The sequence below is a fragment of the Pararge aegeria genome, chromosome 2, assembly GCF_905163445.1.
Source record: "Pararge aegeria chromosome 2, ilParAegt1.1, whole genome shotgun sequence".
NCBI classification, from domain to species: Eukaryota; Metazoa; Arthropoda; class Insecta; order Lepidoptera; family Nymphalidae; genus Pararge; species Pararge aegeria.
Window position 1 is genome coordinate 21,251,655 of NC_053181.1, and position 22,580 is coordinate 21,274,234.

The 22,580-nt window shown below is 38.2% G+C and overlaps 1 protein-coding gene across 1 annotated transcript; it reads right to left on the bottom strand.

Moving 5' to 3' along the window:
* Nucleotides 1–1,418: 1,418 nt before the first annotated feature.
* Nucleotides 1,419–22,452, bottom strand: LOC120629042 (gamma-1-syntrophin). Its single transcript, XM_039897785.1, has 13 exons — nucleotides 21,924–22,452; nucleotides 17,082–17,228; nucleotides 15,134–15,293; nucleotides 14,306–14,431; nucleotides 13,093–13,208; nucleotides 12,094–12,235; nucleotides 10,374–10,444; nucleotides 8,654–8,770; nucleotides 6,174–6,332; nucleotides 5,273–5,512; nucleotides 2,739–2,854; nucleotides 2,179–2,269; nucleotides 1,419–1,589 (listed from the first exon to the last, which is right to left on the bottom strand). Exons 1-13 carry the CDS (start codon nucleotides 21,957–21,959, stop codon nucleotides 1,476–1,478), a joined length of 1,635 nt encoding a protein of 544 aa, XP_039753719.1. The 5' UTR covers nucleotides 21,960–22,452; the 3' UTR covers nucleotides 1,419–1,475.
* Nucleotides 22,453–22,580: the final 128 nt, after the last annotated feature.

Below are 22,580 nucleotides of genomic sequence, written 5' to 3' on the forward strand. Positions count from 1 at the left end.
TTACATTCGTAGTCTCAGTTTAACTTTTTTGCGTTCAAGTTATTTTTGGAAAATACTATAACTTTATTGCATATTCATAATAATCTATATTTGCTGGAAAATGTTAAATTAAAATCAAAAAATTCGAACCTAGTTACTAATAGTTATAGATACCGAAGAGATGTGAATAAGTGGAAGTCAGAATCACCGTAAAACTAAGTCTTGTTACATTCGCTGTTAGAGTTTAGAAATTAAGGCCATCGTGATAAATATTATATTATTCTTTACAATTTAGGCATTATATGTCAAACAAGCCTCGTTACTCTTGACATGAATATAGTAAATAACACTAATAATCGTCGCTTAGTTAACATTACCGTACAGTTATGTCTAATTTGCATAGTTTTAAGCAGATACAATAAACTGCTCAACATTATTTAATACAAAAATCGTTTGGTAAACTGTCTATTGAGTTTAAAATAAAGTTTTTTCATAGCAGTCTTTACTACCTATAAGTGGCACGAGAGTTTTTTTTTGTACGACCTTAAAACTCAGGTATTTTCTCATGCGCAGTATGGCGACTATAAGCGACCAAATGCGTTTTGTGACGTCAATTCTGTGACGAATGCCGTGTAAATAGATTCCCTTTTCTAAATAATCAATCTAAACGAATAATCGTCGGACTCACGATTGTATAAGCGCTGTTAGTAAAAACTAATTCAATTTAAAGCGCTGGCAAAAGTGCATCATTTGGCATACGGTAATTGCGAAAGCCACATGCCAAACGTGCCAAATCACTAAGCTTGAAGACATATTGTATTATATTTAGTCGGAAAGGGGATAAAGTTACGAAGGTATGTTACAGTTTTCTTGATAATTAATGACAATGAAAAACTTTTGTTTCATAAAACTTTTCAACGAAATAACTGTACAGACTTCCACTAAAAAATTACGCAGTTACAACCATAGCATCTTGTATTACAATAAAAGAAAAAAGATTAAGGTAATAATATTGAGATAATAATTCACACACACACACACAATCATACACTCTTGTGATGACAAGTCATTACGAGTCGGCATTATATACGGGTTAGAACACGTATTCATGTTCTATTAAATTTTATTCATTCACTTAGTATTTTAGTAAGCCATATTTCGTCATTATGGCGCTCGTTTATTTTCTAAGTAGGGTTGTTTTTCTAGTTTACTTTTTATAGAAACTTAATCGAACCTTAGTGAAACTTCGTGGGCGGTGTGCCAGTAACCCCTTGCCAAATTACCTTTGTATAGACACAATTTACAGGTCTCATAAGCTATTCTAGCTTAGACAAAACAACAAATTGCGAGAGCATACTCGAGCACTTTTACAAGGATAAGTAAACGTCGTCCTTATCCAATCCATAGAGTTTTAAATGGAATACAAGGAATTTCAAATTCTTTGCAAATTCTTTACATAATCCACGAAGAGTAGTAAATGAGTCTTATACCGCAAATCAGTTGGCCTGCTGTATGGAGGCGAGAAACGCCGGGTCGACGGACGCTACCTTGGCGGTGAGGAAGGCGTGCATACAGAATAACAGACTCTGCAGGATTTGACATTCCAATTCCTGAAACAAACGACAATCATAGTCATATTTGCTGCTAAAAATTGAGACATATTTCTTAAATAAAATAATACAATCAAAGTCTAATCTCTATTCAAACAGAGCAAGGTCGTTTTGATGAGTACATATTTACTGCCATTTAGTGAGATGATAGCGAATGGTGATAGGTTCCGATTGCACTGTGTTCTAGAAAGCTAAAACCCCACAAAAAAAAACTTCCGAGGAGACAGAGTTCGATAAAGAAATAAAATATCATTTGCTTTAACGGTGAAGGAAAATAACGTGAGGAGAGCTTCTCCATAGTGTTCTATCAGGCATATGAAGTCTACCAATCTACACTTGACCAGCTTGCTTTGACTTGAGCAGCACTTGACCCGTCTCAGTTTGAGAACTGATCAGAGTCCTGCACTGGGCCGGTAATGGCTGGATAGTAATGATAAAGCTTAAAAGATGGTACTGGATGATGGATGATAGTAAACTGGTTAGGATTCTTACACCTTTCGGATATCAGTCCCACCCGGTATAGTTGCAGAGGCTATAGATAGTGTTAACGGTTCATTTACCTAAAAACAGGTGTAATTATGTCCCTTACCTTAGTTTCAATAACTTTAGTCTCCGTATCTTGAAAGTGTAGTTTCAACTTTGATTTTCCGTCGTCACTCGATCCTCGAAGTTGCGAAAATCTACGAAATTAAACGAAAAGTTTCGTTACTCATAAGAAATATATAAATCCACTCGAAAGCAAAAAACAGCGAAAAGACGCTCGAATAAAGGCACGGCGTAACCTCTTTAATTTACATTGCTTCTGGGGAAGTTGTATTAATGCTCTTTCGATTTGTATGAAATAGGATTAGCGTTACTACTTTACCAGTATTAAAACAAGATGGCGCGCTTTCGATTCCACACATATCAAATTAAACTCCCACGCGATCGAATAAGTAGAAAATCTCTCACTAGGGACTCGGAATTTGGATTTGACAGTCATCGTCATTGATCAATCTACAAAACGTAGTCAATAATTTTTTTTTGTCTATTTCTTAATTTTTCGCGATTTTTACTATTGGAAACTTTTTGTGTTGTATATGACATTACTATGTCAAGGTCACCCCGCCGCACTCCACTTCGCCGACACCCAGCTACTGAGTCACCCACCTGTAAGACCACACGGGCGGCGCGCCCGGCGTTCCCTCGCTTAGCGAGAACCCCGATGACCAGTCCAAGGTCAAGCCCGCCGCTCGGCCCATGTGCACCACCGTGAACGTTTTTTTCTATCAAAAACAACAAGAATTGTTACTGGGACCCGACACTTCAACTCCTTACTAACATGTTGCCGATTCAACCAGTATTGATAACAGACATAATAAAAATGTTCTATAATCTTGTAGATACTCATACTTATGCGAAAGTTTGGATAAATGTTTGCTACTGAATTAAGCCAGAAACGCGCGGATATCGGTGTTAATTGGGACAGAGATAGATTATAAATTTAAACAGAGTACATATGTACAGCAGCGTCATCTGTGCTACTTGTACCATCTACTGCGATCACCAACCATTCAGCCGAGCGTGTTGATTATGGGCAAACGCTCCTTTTGGCAGTCTTTTTTTGGACTATCATAGGCTATTGATGGATTACTGAGCTTCTTACTGAGCTCATTTCAAACAAAGCATATTTTAAATGCAAGGAGTATTTACAACTTCAAAACATAAAAAGACAATCTATTAAACAAGCGTGCTTTATCAGCATAAACTCTTACTGTTTAGGTTTTATTGCAGCCAATCGTTTGTCTATATGTAATGCATTGTCTATATGTATTTTTCTAGTCAACTTCTTACATACATAAAAAAGCAGTTACACTATCCGCTGCCAGCAAATCATGCAGATATGATGTAAAACAATATAGGCAAATAAAATAAATCACATTAAGAGATTACATTCAAAACGTTTTTAAGGGTTTTGATATTTGCCCGGATGTTGTTTTTACTTGATATGGTTTTGTGAGTATGGTTATAACCATATGGTATGGTAAAAGCTGTAACTACGCAAATGAACAGTCTTGCAAAAACGTTACAGATAAATGTTCATTTGCGTAGTTACAGCTTTTACCGGTAAAATGATCACAAAGCAAAATAATAGCCAGAAATCAAAACTGCTTGTAAGATCTCTCGGTCACGAGGCGACAGCGCAGACCGTTGTGTTACAGAGGTCTTCGAACAAAACTTCTAAGATGAAGGAGAATATGGTATAAAAACTTGGTAACTTTTTTTTATATAAAGAATTTGCTCTTTGTCAAAGAGGTGTCCCGTCACTACTTTCACAAATTGACGATAAAATTATTTATTATTTATTTTTACAGTAAAATTTTAAGTAAACTAGCTTTTGACCGTGTCCACGTCGTCGTCCACGTTCATTACGGTTTTTACAAATCCCATGGGAATCCGCCGACCTTTAAACTAACTTTATGCCAAAATTCAAGTTTATAGGGCACTTTCGCATTTTTTATTAGTAAGTGCTCCATTATTATTATGAATAGCCATATAACAGTCACAGGGTTTGCCCATAATCCCCACGCTGGGCAGATTGTTTAGGAATACTGCTTGGTTTCAGGTTAACTACGTCAGCGTATCGCGCGGCCGTCCGCCCGTACTCGCAGCTCGACCAACGTTTGCGGCGGTCGTCGCTGTATTCCGACACTAACAACTTCCGCAGACGAAGACGAACGGAGATATAAGATTATTGTATACTTGCAATAGTGCCCAAATCGCCACTTGGGCCAATCGCCACAAAAAATGGGCTATAAAGGTCTAATTTGGCGCATTCGCGCTTTGCCTCCTAGCACAGGTAGGGGAGAACGATAATATCCACTGACAGGGGATATAATCGGTATTTCAAAACGGTAACTACGAAAAGAAAGAGTGTCGTTCATTCACAGTGACGCATACGTGATGAGGTTTTGTGAGTGTGTTGTTCTAGGGGTGCATTGCTACATTTCGACATAAAAAAATTAGGCGTTGCTGCAAGATTTTACGCTTGGAAATTAGTCAAATCACAAATCTTCTGATGGCACGTTTAATTAAGTACTTAGTGCTATATCTATCTACAGGCTAGCATGGGCGGGTGACTATATGTGTGAGTTGATAACGTAGATAAGTTTGTTGAATTTATGTTGCTTTATGTTTAAGTTTAAGACGATAAAAATTTTAAATGTTTTTATTGAATTGGTGAAGTATGGCTATGCTGTTCTAGCAATAGTGAAAGTTTGCATTAGTTTTGCTTAATTTGCAGAATAGACGATGTCGATATATAGTAAAAAAATGGAGGCAATTATTGCCAATAATATTTCATCAAAGTTATTTGGCAGAAATTAAGTTTTAGAATATTTTAAATCAATTTATAATTTATTTATCTTATTAAAAATTAAATAGACTTTGTTCGACAACATCAACGTTGCATAAAAACAAATCCATAGATTACACATAGATTTTATAAAGAAATTGGAGATAAAGCCATGTTCCAGGATCGCAACGTTTGACAGAGTGAGTGTATAGAAAACTATTGTTCCATTTTAATCCGAAATAGTGCGAGTTGTTTGATATTAAAGCAGATAATTGGATTTCAAAGACAATGGAGCTCGGCAACCGCACAAGTCGAGATGAATACAGCGCGTCGGCCGCTGGGCGCTCACCCCGAGGCGCACGACGCAGCTGACGACGGTGTTGGTCCAGGCGGCCTCGAGGCGCAGCAGCTCGTGGCGCGTGTCGGCGCTGAAGTAGCGCGGCGCCGCGGCCGCCGGGAGGCTGCAGCTGCTCTGCACCAGGAAGCAGTGCTGGCGCCAGTCCACCGTCTCGCTCTCCTTCACCGTGCGGAACATGCTCTGGTACACCTTCAGCGTCTCCGGACACTTGCCCAGCTCGGCCAGGCTCGTCTGCGGGGAGAACGCCGCGACGGGAATCAACATACTACGATCGCCATCTAGCCCCAGTAAGCGTAGCTTGTGCTACGGGTACCGAGATGAATGATGAATATTTTTATGAATAATAAACACTTACAAAATACAAACACCCGTGTTCATCACACAAACGTTTCAGTTGTGGGAATCGAACCCTCGGCCTTGGACTCAGAGAGCAGAGTCGCTGCCCACTGCGCCAGTCGGCCGTCAAATAATGACCATTTCACAACCATAAATATTCACTTTTGCAACGTCAAGTCACCACCAGTGGTTCAGAAACCAGATTCTATCGAGAAGAATTTAAATAAGCAATGTACCATTAGAGTCACCAGAGACTCGCTGAACTGTAATTTCTGCTTTCCTCTTGTTAGATTTAAGTCTTAATATTATATACTATTTTGTCTGTGTAAATTGTACTTGGCCAGTAAAATAATAATTATTATTTACACCAAGAATTGTGTTGTTAAAAATAAACGTTGTATAACGACAGATAGTTACTCCGATGTTATACCACGTTATTTACAAGTCAACTTTTTATCCGAGATGAGCCCATCTTCGATAAAAAGTTGAGCCGTCGATTACGTTCATAGATCAACAGCACCATCAAGCCTACAAACACTAGCCGCAGTATACGCACCGGCGGCACGTCGAACAGCATGACGTCGGTGCCCTTGAGCACGAGGAAGCGCGGCCGGTAGGTCTGCCACGGCTGCGCGCCCGACACCAGTCCCTCGTGCACCCAGCCCATGTACTCGATGCGCTCGCCGCCCGCCAGGTGCCGGTTGAACAGCTTCATCTGCGCCCAGCGCGGCGTCACAGCGGGGTCACTGGCTGTGCGTGAGCCCATGGACGCACGTGCAGCCATGAACGCACGTGCAGTCACGGACGCACGTGCAGGCAATAAGGAATCGACATCGATATCTAGCTATTTTGTTATAGAAGTCAACGTCGATGCCTTGCGATTTTAACAAAGATTATTCTTAGAAATTTTCTGTTTTTCCACAGAGTTACTGCTGTTATAGTTAGTGGATATACTAGGTAGCCGATTTAAAAATGGTATTAAAGTTACATCGTCGGCAATATAAATTGTCTATATTCGAAATTCAGTTACATTTCATCTACATGTGTTTAGAAAGTTTCTATCTATACCCATGTACGTTATACTTGTTCCACAATTTCTATTTTATGTAAAAAGGGCGATGCCTCAACTAGTGCGTTGGGTTTCGTCGACGCAACATATCAACGCACGCCACGCCATCGTTGAAATCATGCAACGCTTTAATGTTGGATGTCATTTAAATTATATGATATGCCGCGTTTGCGCAACGCATCGCGACCCATTAATAAGAAAAAACTCTTACAGGAATAAAGAAAATATTCAGGAATATTAAAACTGATTAATTTGCTATGTTAAAAAGTTATTTGTATATTTATGATAAGTATGATATTAATGATTAATCAATCTCTTACCGGCCCACTACAGGTAACAGATCTCTTTCTTCAGATCTTTTAGAATAAGAAGGGTTTGGGCTTTAGTCCAACACGCTGGCCAAGTGTGGATTGGTAGACTTCACACTATGGAGAACTCTCACTGTATATATATTAATAATTATATATATTAATAATTATATATATTTACACAATGTGTAAATGAAAACCTAAATAATACTTCAGAAGCTTTAGAGGTACATTATGCACTTTTTCTGAGACTTATCTGCGAAACCGAAAACCTAATAGTTTTTGAGTAAGCCACTGCTATCATTTTTACTGAAAGAAATCAGATCCAACCCTTACATCACATGCAAAATTAAAATCAAGAGACTCCTGTCACTTTATTAGGTACGTACGGTACTATGCACGTGTCGGTCTTTTATCTTAAATTTTCGTAAGGAAACCCTTAAAATGTTTTGAATTCGTTGTCGTCTGTATGGAAAAATAGAGATGCTTCTTTTTAAGCGACTTCAAAAAGGAGGTTCTCAATTCGTCGGAATCTTTTTTTTATGTATGTTACCCGATTACTCGAAGACGCCAGAACCGATTTGAAAATTTTTTTTTTGTGTGTTTTATTGTGCGTTCGTGCTTTTATTAGAAAATCAACAATAATGTAACCCAAATGTAGCAATTTATGTTTCCTTTTTATTTCCTGGGCATATTATGATTTATTATTCGTACATGGCGATCCTTTATGAAATATACTTAATCATCCTTAAATATTATATCGTAATTCTGTTACACGTTATACAATAATTATATGTACGTGGTCTTCTCGCGAAAAGCTTCGACCAACATCTTAAGGATTTTTCGCTTGGTTATTGGAACAAGGGTCGGATACAGAATGCAGTGAAGTGAAATGATTGAAATGGCATGTATTCCCTCACTCGGGAGCTCTGACCACCGGTTGCTTGGGCATTAATAGTGTTTTTTTTTTCAAGTTAAGAATTAAAAAAAAAGTTAAAATCTTTTTTTTTAACTATAATAAACTAGTGTTTACATCTACACTTTCCATCAGGTGTGATTGTGTTAATCACACCTGATGGAAAGTGTAGATGTGTAGAAGTGTATCAATAAATGATATAAAAATAAATGATATGTAAGTGATGACTTACGGAACTGAGACATGGCCGCTAACTATGGGCCTCATAAAAAGGAGGTTCTCAACGAGAGAGAGATGGAGAGAGCTATGCTAGGAGTATCTCTACGTGATAAAATCAGAAACGAGGAGATCCGCAGTAGAACTAGAGTTACCGACGTAGCTCAGCGAGTCTCGAATCTGAAGTGGCAATGGGCAGGGCGCATAGCTCGGAGAACCGATGGACGTTGGGGTCTTAAGGTGCTGAAATGGCAACCCCGCACCGGTAAACGCAGCGTAGGTCGGCCGCCAACGAGGTGGACAGATGACATCAGGCGAGTCGCTGGGAGCCGCTGGAGGCAAGCGGCCCGGGACCGGGTATTGTGGAACTCCCTACAAAAGGCCTTTGTCCAGTAGTGGACGTCGATTGGTTGTCATGATGATGATGATGAATATGTAAGTATATCACGTAGGCCAGCGTGTGGACGGCCTACACCCCGATTGTGGAGGAGACCCGTGCCGTGTGGGTTGGTAAAGGGGCTCGGCACCTGCAGGTTGGTGAGGCCCATGATGTTGTCGGAGATGCTCTTGAGCCAGTGCGACAGCGCGGCGGGCTCGTCCACGTGCACCACGCCCGTCGACAGCTGCGGCCGCGCGCCGCGCACCTGCGCACACGGGAACTTGCCACTCGCACTGCCCACGGCGTTTACGTTCGAAGCAACAGTTTCACTTAATATAAACATGAAACTAGCAGCTTAAACTAATAACAGCTTCTTGTGGTAAAAGTGGCGCGTTTATAACAAACTAGCGTACCCAGCCCGCTTCGCCGGGCTAGATTTTGCTTTATTGTATTCAAACAATAAACTTACATCATTAAATTTTTAATTTAAACCTCATATATTAAATCATTTATTTCTCTACGTACTTTTATTCTCTTCTCGAGCGGGTAAAGATCATTATCCCACCCCACACCCATGTACACCCAACAATAGAATATCATCATAGTAAATAAAAGCTGTATTTGACAGTTCAAAAATAGGAGTACTCCGATCGTCACTAAACTTCACAGGGTTACTCGCCAGGTCAATCCGGAGATTCCCTCAAAGTTTCATTGAAATCGGTCCAGCCGTTACGGAGCCTATACGCAACATACCCACACACGTTCTCTTTTATAGAAATAGAGAGATTTTAACAATGCTTTAAAATTTTAAAATACAAAATGATGAAAATATCCAGTACGAGTTATAGACTTTTTATAAGCCTAACAATGCCTATCGTTAAGTTTTTTATAACTCGTACTGGAGATTTTTTTCATTCTATATCATCTGTATACTTTGTGCATACCCCCTATGCACGCAACTGGCACAGGGTATAAAACGAAGAAAATCTCCAGTATTAGCTATGAATACTTAAGGGTAGGCTTTTTATAACTTTCACAATGCGTATCCTTTTTTTAACACTTAACTGGAAATTTTCTTCATTTTATATCATCTGCATAGCCTGTGCATACCCTCTATGCACGCCACTACTTAAATGTAATTCAAAACTATACAGCATAAGGGATCAAACTGTATAGTTTTACTGCCAAACTTATTTCTAATATTTGCATGCCGAAATGGTAGAATTTGTTTAAACAAACAAAAGTCTATGAATTACATTTTAGACACATATTCAAGCAAATAAATACTATATATATTGCTCGCTGCGAAATCGAGGAATTTTCCAGTATGGAAATATTTAAAACTCTGGTAAAAATGGATTTTAATTACATAGCATTAAAGCTCAAATTTGCCTACTGGCTTACAACTGAAAATGTGTAAAACAAAAACAGAAGAACGGGATTTGCCACTCTAAAACAAGTGACATTAGGTCCACTTTACTTTGATACAACGATTGATATTGACGTGCACAAACGATTCCGACGCGTTGTATAATTATGAAGCATACAACATTATAATGCCAAATTAGATCCAGTGGAACGTACCAAAAGTGACCAACGTAGAATTTTTAGTAGAATCGAAAATATAATAGCCAATCACAAAACGCTACATTTAAGCATGGAACATCTTTACACGCTACAAGCATTGTCCTGATATTCCTATAATATTAATATTAAGATAGCGTTTATATCGCGTTATATATATATATATATATAGCATGTATATTAAAAAAACAGGTTTATAGATTCCGAGACAAGATCATATTATTAATTTCCAAGTCGAAGTATTTAATATCAACCCACACTTAAATAATAAAAAATATTGTTACCTCGAAGGCGCCCGGCCTTAACTTGTCTGTACCGAACACGTACCGCGTTACGTAACCCATCATAAGAGGTACTGAAACAAATAAGTTTTATTAAGAAAGTGCTGCGGGAGTTTAGCAATCTTAACTCAAAATTTCGATCACAATTAGTATGCGATTTGTTGATATGTCAGCGTAACGCACAAGGCAGTGTCGTTATAGCATAGTTGCGGTTAACTGCTATTAGAGAGATCTAGGTAACTGGAGTGTTCCAAACAGACTCAATCCAAAGCCAGACACCTCTCACATCCAGCCGAGGAATGATGTGCGTTATCAGTTTTGTGCGGTTTTGGGAATCAACATCTCGAGTTAACTCGGACGGCTCCCAATTGCAACGGAGACGTATAAGCTGTGTACTTAAATATAATAAGCGTTCATAAATATGTTTAAATAATTGTAAGGGGATGGTGATAACTACGTTCGCCAACTTAAACCCAAAGCTACGAGGGTTCCAAACGCGCCCTGCTCTAAGAAGAGCCCACAACAAACATAGCTGGGTATTTTTTTTTTGTTATCACTATCTCACAGTAAATTTATATTAAGCTATGAAGTTAGAGCAATTCACACCCTAGCTTTTTTATCCTTTAAGTAATCCTTAAAGATATAGTAGGATTTTTCTGTAAGCTCACGTTTTATATAGACTTTGAACTTATTGAGAGATATCTCAAAGATTTAATTTGGTAATTTGTTATAAAATTATATACAATTGCCTTTAAATGAATTGGCAATTTTATGTAGCCCAGTAAACTACACGAGTTTATTTTTGCTTCTAATATTTATATTGTTACGGTCCATTTGTTTTTAAATTTTGTTATATTTTTATGGACATAAATAAAATTTTCAAACAAGTAGTGACTATGACCGTCATAGTTTTAACATCTTTAAATTTATACCTTAATGACTTATATTTGGCGGATAACCTTTGTGAACTGCGTTGCCTAGTATTTCTACAATAAACGAATCTATTACTAGTGCTACTATTATTTGGACAGCCAGAGCTCCCTGGAACCTATGTAGGGTACTGGCTCCACCATATGGTCCTTCGAGCCGGATTAGTCGGATAACCTTTGTGAACTGCGTTACCTAGTATTTCTACAGTTAACGAATCTATCAATACAGTGATGACTTACGGATCAGAGACATGGTCGCTAACTATGGGCCTCATAAGACGGCTCAGAGTCATTCATTCAGCGGGCGATTGATAGAGTTATGTTAGGAGTATCTCTACGGAAACTGAAGTGACAATGGGCGGGGCACATAGCTCGGAGAACCGATGGACGTTGGGGTCTTAAGGTGTTGGAATGGCGACCCAGTACCAGGAAACGCGGCGGCCCCCAACGAGGTGGACAGATGACATCAGGCGAGCGGCCCGGGACCGGGTATTGTGGAACTCCCTACAAAAGACCTATGTCCAGCAGTGGTCGTCCATTGGTTATTATTTAACTCTTTATTTGTACACCCACAATGAAGTTAGGAAAATAATAAAACAAAAGAAATACAAAGACAGAAGTAGAATACAAAAGGCGGCCTTTATCGCTAAGTAGCGATCTCTGCCAGGCAACCTTTGGATTAGGACAAGATGAGAGAGAGCGGATTGGTTGAGGTGATGATGACGATCAATACAGTGCTACCACTCACATACAGCTGGCTCCAGCACGCGCGGGAACGGGTCCGAGAGACTCACCGGAGACGACGTCGACCCACTCCTTGCAGCCGTCGGGCGCGCGCTCGGACGCGGCGGAGGCGGCGGAGGCGGGGCGCGAGCCGCGCGCCGAGCCCGCCGCGCTGCCGGGCCGGCTGCCCTCCTCGGCCGAGCCCCACGCGCTCTGCGACAGGCGCGCCAGCGTTACTCCCACCCTATGTCTGTGCGTGTGTTCGTAACCGACTCCGAAGGATTTTGACCCTCTTCAAACGGTTTGGTATCATTCTAACCTCGTAGATACAACGAGACCGACGTCAATACACTAATTTGATAAGTATATTCCATTTTTCAATTTCCAAAATAAGATTGGTGTTGATTTATATAATTTTTACTATACTCGATAGGCAGGAATAATTTTAATTTCCAACCATAATCTTTAGCCGATTCCTTTTATATTTGCTATTATTATTTTTCTAACAATAACAAAATTTAAACATTGAGAATTGTGAGTGCTCGATTAATTATGCTCCAATAAAAAATCATCTTTTCATATTGATGTTTTTACCAGTACGCCATTTTGTACGTGTAATCTGTCTGAACAAATAAAGACTGATTAGAGATTCATACCGTTTTTGCATTTTAATACCCATTCAGTTCGGACATTTTTGAGTGCTGACCCGAAGTCCATTGCTTACTACGTCAGTGTACTAGACGATAAGCAGTATGATCAATATCAAAAAACATCCGTGTAAAACCAGAAGGAAAAATTTTAAAAAAATGTCAAAAATATCTTTATTCAAGTAGTCCCATAGATGGCACAGATGACGCATACATTATGAGGCATGAGGAATGTGCACACGATAGTGAGATGATGGCGATAACCGTATTAAACTAAAGCTACGAGAGTTCCAAGCGATTGTTGTGTCGTGGTCTAAGAAGCCCACAACAATACCGGGTAGCCGGGTTACCCGGGTATACCCGTTTTTAAGTTTGTTTTTGTGTATGTTATGTTGTGTTTGTGTACTACGGTGTGTGACTGACCTGCCACCCTCCATTGGTGTCGGCCGGCCGCTCGGAGTTGCAGTTGGCATCCACCTTGTTGTGCAGCGAGGGGTGCTCGTCGCCCGTACTGCTGTCAGTATCGGAGGCTGCGTCCGCTGACAAAAGAACATTCTCTCAAACATATGAAAATATCACATTTTATCAAAAACATTGACGGCCGATTGGCGCAGTTTGCAGCGACCCTGCTTTATGAATCCAAAGCTGTTGGTTCGATTCCCACTACTGGAAAAGTTCGTGAAATGAGTATGAATGTTTTTCAGTGTCTGGCTGTTTATATTATAAGTATTTATGTATATTGTTCATAAAAATATCATCAGTCATCTCAGCATCCATAACACAAGCTACGCTTACTTTGGGGCTAGATGGCGATGTATGTATTGTCGTAGTATATTTATTTATTATTTATCGAACAATTACTTTGAAAGAAGACACATTTAAGCATACTAGTGTTGCACTCCTTCTTTAAGTGTGAGAAATTTCATACTCCTCCGTCCAAAAATTTTGGCTTCACATATTAATATATAGATTATGATATTAAGGTTAGAAATTTCATTGAAATAAAACAAATTACTTGATTAATAGCGATAGCAAAATGGCGTTAGCCTAGTGGATAGGACTTCGGTTTCACTATCGGGGTGGTAGAGTTCGAATCCCAGCTCTAACTTGCGTTTTAAGCAAAGTCAAATATCTCTTTATTCAAACAGGCACATAGATGGCACTTTCGATACGTACATTACATGTAAAATATGACATAGGAGTGGCGATAAATAAATTCGTCAACTTAAAACTAAAGCTACGAGGGTTCCAAACGCGCCCTGGTCTAAGAAGAAGTCCACAACAAACTTAGCCTGTTTTTTTTTTGTTATCACCATCTCACATTGTCCTTTAAAAACTATTAAAGAAGCAACCTGGTTAGAGCAATAATTTACACCCAAGCATTTTTATCGTTGAAGTAGTCCTTAATACAATAATAGGACTTTTCTATAAGTTTAAGTTTAATACAAACTTTGAACTTTTTCAGAGACATCTCCAATATATCAAAGCAATTCAAATATCACTTGCTTCAACGGTGAAGGAAAAAAAGCCCTTGGCCAAGGACAGCCTTGACCCCTTCTCACTGTGGGAGGAGACCCGTGCAGTGGGCAGGTTATGGGTTAATAGAATTATGATGGCATAATAAAGTGCACCCTACCTTGCTTCTGCAGAAAGGGCGTGGCGGCTCGATAGTGCTTAACAGTTAAAACCACGATGTCGCCGGCGTTCCGGAGGATGTTGACTGCGTCGTCGTGCTTGCAGGCTGTTATGTACTCGCCGTTAACTGAAACGTCAATAACGGGTGTCAATAACTTGAAAAACCAAGGACATTGTATCAACAAGTCGCAGCAACAATAGGGTCGCGATTCTAAGGGCGTTTTGGAAATTTATAATTTCTGTATTTTCTCTGGTCTGGTCCTGGGTGCTCCTTTCTAAATATTAACAAAATAATATTTAGAAAGGAGCACCCCTAAAACAAATGCAAAACTATTAGACTCCCACGAAAACATTCAACAGGTGTGTTTTATCAGGGCTCATAAGATAGATCGATCAAATAGACGTCTTTATTGATTCGATCTTAGTGTTCTTTTGTACAAGCAGAGGTTAAGGTTGAAATGCAGAAACAGGAAAGTGGTCGCAGTATGTTTTCGTAATATTCGGTCCGAAACCCACTTTTATTTAAAAATAATGTTAGTTCCTTCTGGCCTATAAAAGTGCTCGGCTGCTAGCGTGCTACTTCGGAAGGCGGCGTCGAGCGTAATCGGCAAATTTAATTAAAGCACGTGAAAGGAATTAAACTGTATCATGTGTATAAAACATCGGTAAACGCGAACGGGTACATAATGACGTTTATTGCCTTCACTCGCCACTTGTACGGCTTCATGAGCCCGTGACGTCGCAGATTACGTGCTTTATTAATTTCATTAATTATTTTTATGTCCTTAACTACCTGCCAGCTAATGCCAAACTAAATGAGCTAACTTACCTTTAATAACTGCGTCTCCGACAAACAGCTGCCCGGTCTGGTCAGCCGCTTGGTCCTTGTATATCTTCGATATGAGGATGGGAAGCTTGTGTTCAGAGCCACCCTTTATACTCAATCCGAGACCACCCACTTTTTGACGAGTTAATTGGACCATTCGCTCCTGAAATGAATAGAAGCAGTCTAAGAAAATTTGCTTTTAAGCAGTGTCCTTGTATATCTTCGATATGAGTATGGAGGGCTTGTGTTCAGAGCCACCCATAATACTCAATCCGAGACCACCCACATTTTGACTAGTTAATTAGAACATTCGCTCCTGAAATTACTCGATACTTCGAGTCTAAGAAAATTTGCTTTTTAAGCAGTGTCAATACTCTACAGAATACCAACTTTCTAACAGTCGAATTGTAAAAGGTGCGAGAACGCCTATCTTTAAGGCGGAGCGGAGCTAACGAGACATGCGAGACAGGTGCTAGGGGGAGCTGCTATTCACATCAACGAGGCACGGATATGACAGACAGATTTCATACCATCTAGGATGATATGAACCGTAATCTCAAACGGTCATCAAATTACTTAATTTTTCTTACTTAAAGTTCATCGAATTACCTAATAATTAAACCACATTGAAGCTTCTTGGAGGCTTAAAACTCTATAACTCTCCTTAAAAAAAAGGCTTGTGTCCAGCATTGCAGGGCAGTTAATATTCTGAGAATGACGATGATTTGGAGCTTCACTAAGCATACGAAAGTTAGCTTAACTGGACCTGTTTTCATAACGAAAATGAAGGAATCCTAATAGGAACACTCTCGCATAACTCTGATGGAATGTCGCCTTTTGGGACGTTCTCATTACTTAAAAGCACGATGTCTGAACTTAACTAGAATATATCTTCATATAGTATTATTAAAACATATTGTCAAGGAGCTGCCAGCACTCGTCTTCCGTAATTTTTATTTCACCCGTGACAAATTATTAAGCGAATGTTTTATTTATTTTTTAAATAAAAATACATATAAATTATACGACAATACACGCATCGCAATCTGGGCTAGATTGCGATGCGTGTATTGTCAATATTTTATTGTTTTATTGTCAATAACAAAGTAAGCGTAGCTGTTATGGGAATCTACTGAGATGACTGATGAATATTTTTATGAATAATATCAATAAATGCTTATAATATACATAATATATAAACACCCACACTAGAAAAAATTCATGTTCATCACACCAAGATTTTCCAGTTGTGGGAATCGAACCCACGGCCTTGTACTCCGAAAGCAGGGTCGCTGCAAACTGCGCCAATCTACTGATAAAATGATGCAGAGTAAGTTGGGAGCGGGTGGTATGTTGAATTACATTACAGATTTAGGTAGGTTTTTTCTTTTTATATGAAGTTAAATAGAATTATAGTGTATGTACAGATGTTGCATGTACAGATGTTGCATGTACAGATGTTGTCAGATTGCTATAAATATATATATTTAGCTGTACATCATCATCATCATCACATAAGCCCTTTGCCGGCCCACTACAGAGCACGGGTCTCCTCCCACAATGAAAAGGGGTTAAGGCCTTAGTCCACGCTCGCCAAATGCTGATTGGTGGTCCAATGGAAATAAAAAGGAGTAGGTATAATGTAATGATGTAATAGTTATTTGTTAATTCTGGACATCGGTAACATCAGCTTGCCATTTGGCATAGGCCTCCCTAGGTTTCGCCATAATTCTGAATGTTTTTCAGTGTCTGGGTGTTTATATAAGTATTTATTTATATTCATAAAAATATTCATCAGTCATCTTAGTGCCCATAACACAAGCTACGCTTACATTGGGGCTAGGTGGCGATGTGTGTATTGTATATATTTGATGTGTGTGTGTATTATATTTATTTATTAATTTATAATCACATATTAATGTCAAGGGCTCACTTGTAAAACAAAACTTACTCTAGCGTGGGGCACGCTCTTATCGCGCGGCGGTTGGGGAGGTATGACCACCTCGCGCTGTACTGTCACCGCCTCCATCGCGAGCACCAGGCGGGCGGGCCTCGGCCGTGATTTACCATCCGACACTTGCACCATGCCTGTGCGGATCTGAAAGTGAAATGTTGAAATTGAGTCAATGAGTACGTATTTAAAACCATCAGCTCATAACAATGAAAAAAATATGTACCTATTTAAGAGTATCACAACTTTCATCAGACCCGTGAGGCTTAACAATTCTAAGTGTTTATATAGGCGATGGTATACTTGGGCACTTACCATCACGTGGGCAAAAAAAAAGCTGTACCTAATGCCCGTCCCTCAATATTTCGATGAGCTATCTATTTATGTATTTTATATTGAAGCTTCGACGTAGGTTATACAAACCTACTAGGTATTTACTATTTTGTTTTCGCGAAATTCCAAGTATTTCCAAATACTTAGTAATTTCAAATTCAAATGTGTTTTATTCATTTAAACCTTATCACAGGCACTTATGAAGCGTTCATACATTTAACATGTTACCACTAATGTTAGGTGATGGTGATAACTGCATTAGTTAACTTAAAACTAAAGCTAAGAGGGTTCCAAACGCGGGTTCTAAGAAGAGTCAACAACAAACTTAGCCAGGTTTTGTTATCACCATCTCACAGTCGCGTTAATATTTAGCTATGAAGTTAGAGCAATTCATACCCAAGCTTTTTTATTATACATGTTCTTCCTTAATATTATAATAGGATTTTTCTATAACCTTACATTTTATATAAACTACTAGCGGACCCCAGCGCCATCTGTCGGGCTGATTTGTGAATCTAAACCATTCCGGGTTCCACCCAAACGCATAACGAAAAATTCATTCAAATCTGTACACCCGTTTAGGAGGAGTTCAGTGACATACACACGCACACAAGAAATATATATATGAAGATAAACTTTAAAGAGACCTCTTAAGGATTTCATCTGATATTTTTTTATAAAAAGATATACCTACAATTACCCTCGAATGAATTGCTAATTTTAATAGACACACAATGTTTTAAACTAGGTCTCCTGTAACAGGTTATCAGTCCTTCAGTATCGGGTCAATAAAGGTCGCCGCTTCCTTTTAGCGTTTCCCATCGCTCAGTGTCTGCCTCTTATTTCAACCTACATTCAGGCTTTCACTGTGATTCGGATTTCCACTTCGTATAACTACCGTACAGCGTTCGGTGTAGTTAAGGTAAAAGGCTAGGCTAAAAGGTTGAAGCAAACATCGTGTAGGTACTTGTAGAAAAGGTACTTGTACACTCACTTCCGAACATATTACTTTTTTGTTCTATTTATTTAAAATTCATAGGACTTTCGTACAGTCTTACAACCTTTATTTTACTAATTCGTCATCTGTGCGGGCACGAACGTCTGCTCTCGTCATTACCATCATCATCATCATAGAACCACCACGCTAATCCAATACGATTCAGTAGGCTTTAACGTTTATTATGACAGCCAGCTTCTGCCAGCGACTTCGTCTGCGTGGACTTCAGAATTGGGTCTAAAGCTTCGCTCAATTTTTTTTCTACCACGGGTACTATTTGAACTCTTACAATGCATATCCTTAAGTTTTTTATAACTCGTACTGGAGATTTTTTCATTTTATATTATCTGCCCGCTACTGGATACCCTGTGCATACCTTGTATGCAAGCCACTGTAAAGGTGACGTGCATACCAAATTTCAAAGCTGTCTGCCCGCGGCTTAACTCGTAAAAAAAAAACTATTTTCCCTCAGGAAGTTCTTAAGGAATCCGGATTAAAGGTAGCCTATGTTCTTTCATGTCAAATGCTACATCTATGCTGAATTTCATCCAAATCCGTTCAGCCGTTTCTGCGTGATTTAGTAACAAACATCCACACTTTCTTATTTATAATATTAGTAGGACAGTAGGATAGTAGGATAACTAACACTTTGCTGATGCATAAATTTTTGTAAAAAACAATGTATACTGGTCAACTGGTAATGTGTAACGGTGCAAACTAGGTATCAAAAACAAATTTTGTAATGGCGGTTAAACTATTCAAATTACATTTTAATTTTAATAATTTGCTATCTATCATAGACCCAGCATGGTGGGTCAAAGCTTTAGATATCCTTATCATAGTGCCTAAAAGTGTGACATTGGTTGCAGCTGATGTAAATACAAACAAAAAAACAAACAGTCATTAAAATCATAAGCGCTCTGGTTTTGCTTCAGCAGGACTAAAATGGTTGTACACACTTTTCTTTGAACAACACAGAAGGCAAACAGTCAACAGGTGTCAAAGTAATTATAGCTTTGTAATGAGAGCTGTAATGGTGCTACTATTTAATTGTGAAGTAGTAACTATGACCTCCGTAAAAAAGGTAGTTACACAGGAGAAAGTATTTTTCAGCAATTTAATTTGTTGTTTTGAATCAGCAGTGTTATATGTTTTACAAGTCCACAACTTACAGTACAGTATACAATTAATTATGAAGTTTCCTGTATAAAACTTTATGTTTGATTCGAGGAGTACCTTTAAGAAGATCTCTTAAAGCTAACTGCAGATATTTACGTCTCTAACTTCAAAAAGTGTTTAAATACAAAAATTTCAACCTAGGACTCAGAGTATTAGTAATTGGATTTAGTAAACCACTTTCTTTGGGAGTGTCAACCTCATTGGTTTGGATAGGTGTGTGCTATAAGAAACAATTAGCTTCTAATGTCTCTTTGAAATCATTCAATGTTCTTTTCTTCAACCCCCCATTTTCCACTTATTTAACTTGTGTGGACGTCCAGCATAACATAAAAGAAATGTAATGTATCCAGCACTCGCCTATAAAAGTACAGTCAAATTCGAATTAGCCATTTGTATACAGATATGATAACTAGTAAATCTATATTTTTTAATTTACGGTAAGGGAGAATCTGCATTACAAAAACCTATGAATGGTTCTTTTTTTCTTATTTGTCTATCTGAGATCAGTCTTTGGTCTATAATCAGATATGAGCTTATGAAGTATGCCTATTAGAAACAAATGAATATTGAATTAATTTTTTAGTTTTTCTTAACATAATTTGACAGCAACAGTTTTAAATTTACATTCATAATTCAAATTACATATACAGATGACAGGACATACAAACATACTTAGTCTGGTAAAAAGGATGACACAATAAATGTGAACACAAACACTCAAAGCGGTTGCTAAGTTAGTCAACGATAAGAGATAACTAATGACATAACATTAGATAAAGAGTTGCCTAACTTCATGTAACTTGAGACGAGAGATAACAAGAAAAATTTCCTTGTTTACTATCATATTGAGATAACGATAACCATGTTTCTTTTAAAAATATACAGGTGAAAAATTATTTCTTTTCTTCTCCAGTCTTGCTGGAACCATAATTCATTAATAGCATTAAAAATAATTTGGGAATGTCTACATCAGCAAAGAAAATCGTAGTCAAGTGGTATTGTAAAATTCTATGCTTTTGAGATTAATATTCTTTACCTTACTGACATACTGGACAAAGCATTAAAACTTGCTGTAACCATAGATTTTACCTACCAACTAGCAACAACATAAGATTACATTCATCATTGTCAACTTCTCAGAAACAGTGGGGATGAAGTTTCATGAATGGGAGGTTAGGGCAACTATTTCTAAGGTATTGAATTATTTTTTTAAAAATATGCAATACAAGTCTGGTGTTAGGAAATCTGCACCCTAGACCCACTTGCCTCAACACATAAACAGATTCTGGTCAATATCACTAAAATATCACTCATATTTGTTGAAGCTAGCCAACCTGCCTTGGTGCAGCATATTCTGTCTCCCACATGTGAGTGAAGCCTGCTCCAATCAGTGGGATATTGAAAGACTGAGAACTGAGACTGGGGTTATAATTATTGTCATCATCATTAGATGGCGATAATTATAACCCCTTGTTAGGACACCGAAAGTCAGGGTTGTAGTATGCTGGCAGACTATTATTTTTGAAGTTATTACTTTAAGAAGGAAATTCTATATAACTAGGATTAAAAATGTTAATGTGTTTTTGTTTGTTTGTCCTTCCTATCCTAACAGCCAATAAACTTGATTTTTGGCACAGAGTTATTTGACAACACAGAGAGTAACATAGACTCCTTTTTATAAAACCATATGGTTCCCAGGGGATTTGTAAAAAATCATAATAAACACGGTTAAAGAATGTGGGCAACAGATATATATTTTGACCACTGAACTTAATATGCTATAATAATCTGTTTGGTGACACAGGATAAAACTCTACCATCTTAGACTGCATCATTACTTACCATCAGATAAGTTTAAAGAGATAGTACCCTTGACCCCCCACAAGCTACCAATTCTCACTTTTGTAACAACAAAAATCTTCTAAAACAATAAGCTTATATTGAGCAATGTTCTAAAAGACAGTTTCTATGCACATTTCTTTCCCAACACATAAAATTACAATTTTGCATCTAAATTTTAGTTCTAAGTCACTAATACATACTTATATCCATCCAAATTTAGAATCTCTCTCAGCTCTCAGTTGGGGGCGATAATTATTTTATTTTAAGTCCTTCAACACAGCATGTGTTGAGAATTAAATTGTTTTGAATACTGGGATATTTTTCTTAAATCTTCTGTAGCTGTAGTGAGTTAAAGGCATATGAAAAGCCTGCGATTGGTTCACCTTGTAATGGTCTTTTAAATAATACAGTAGTCAAGCAAATTCAGATCTATAAAATTAAAATTATTCAATAGTTAATTAAAACAGTTTATATTATACTATGAAAATTACCTTTTCATCTTTCTTTTCGTCGACAGGCGTCATCATTGTGGGCAACACACCATAACGAATAAAAATCCTAACTATTCAGTTAAATTAAACTGCAATATTACATTAATCATAACAGATATTCCGCCGCAGTCATGACTGTAGCAGTAGCGCATTAATTAGTTCTTCGGTTAAGGACACTGCCCTCTACGGTTACTATTAATTATTTACGAGATTCACATAACAAATACGAAAAACAGGTCACTGGCTTACGATAAATCAATAGACTAGACTTCAATGGAACCAAAACAATGCACCGAAATTTATTTCACCAACTTCTCACAAAAAAATCACCATAGAATATTTGTATACTATACTATAATTCACAACTCAAACTTTCACAATTCATTGTCCATATAAAATAAAAATTAAATAAATCGTTTAGAAAATTACGCGTAAATCAAAAACATACAGTTTCCCCGACGGTTCGGCAAATACTAAGGCACTTGGTGTTGCAAACAAAAAAATGTGATGTGAACAGTATCCGGCTGAATCGTCCGGGCCGCGGCCGGGACTAGCGACAAAATTGGAGTGCCCATAAGCCACACCCACTTTTATACAAAACAGATTTTTATTTACGCAAGCCGCAAGCCAAGTCAAGTTTGCACTTAAGTAATTTCG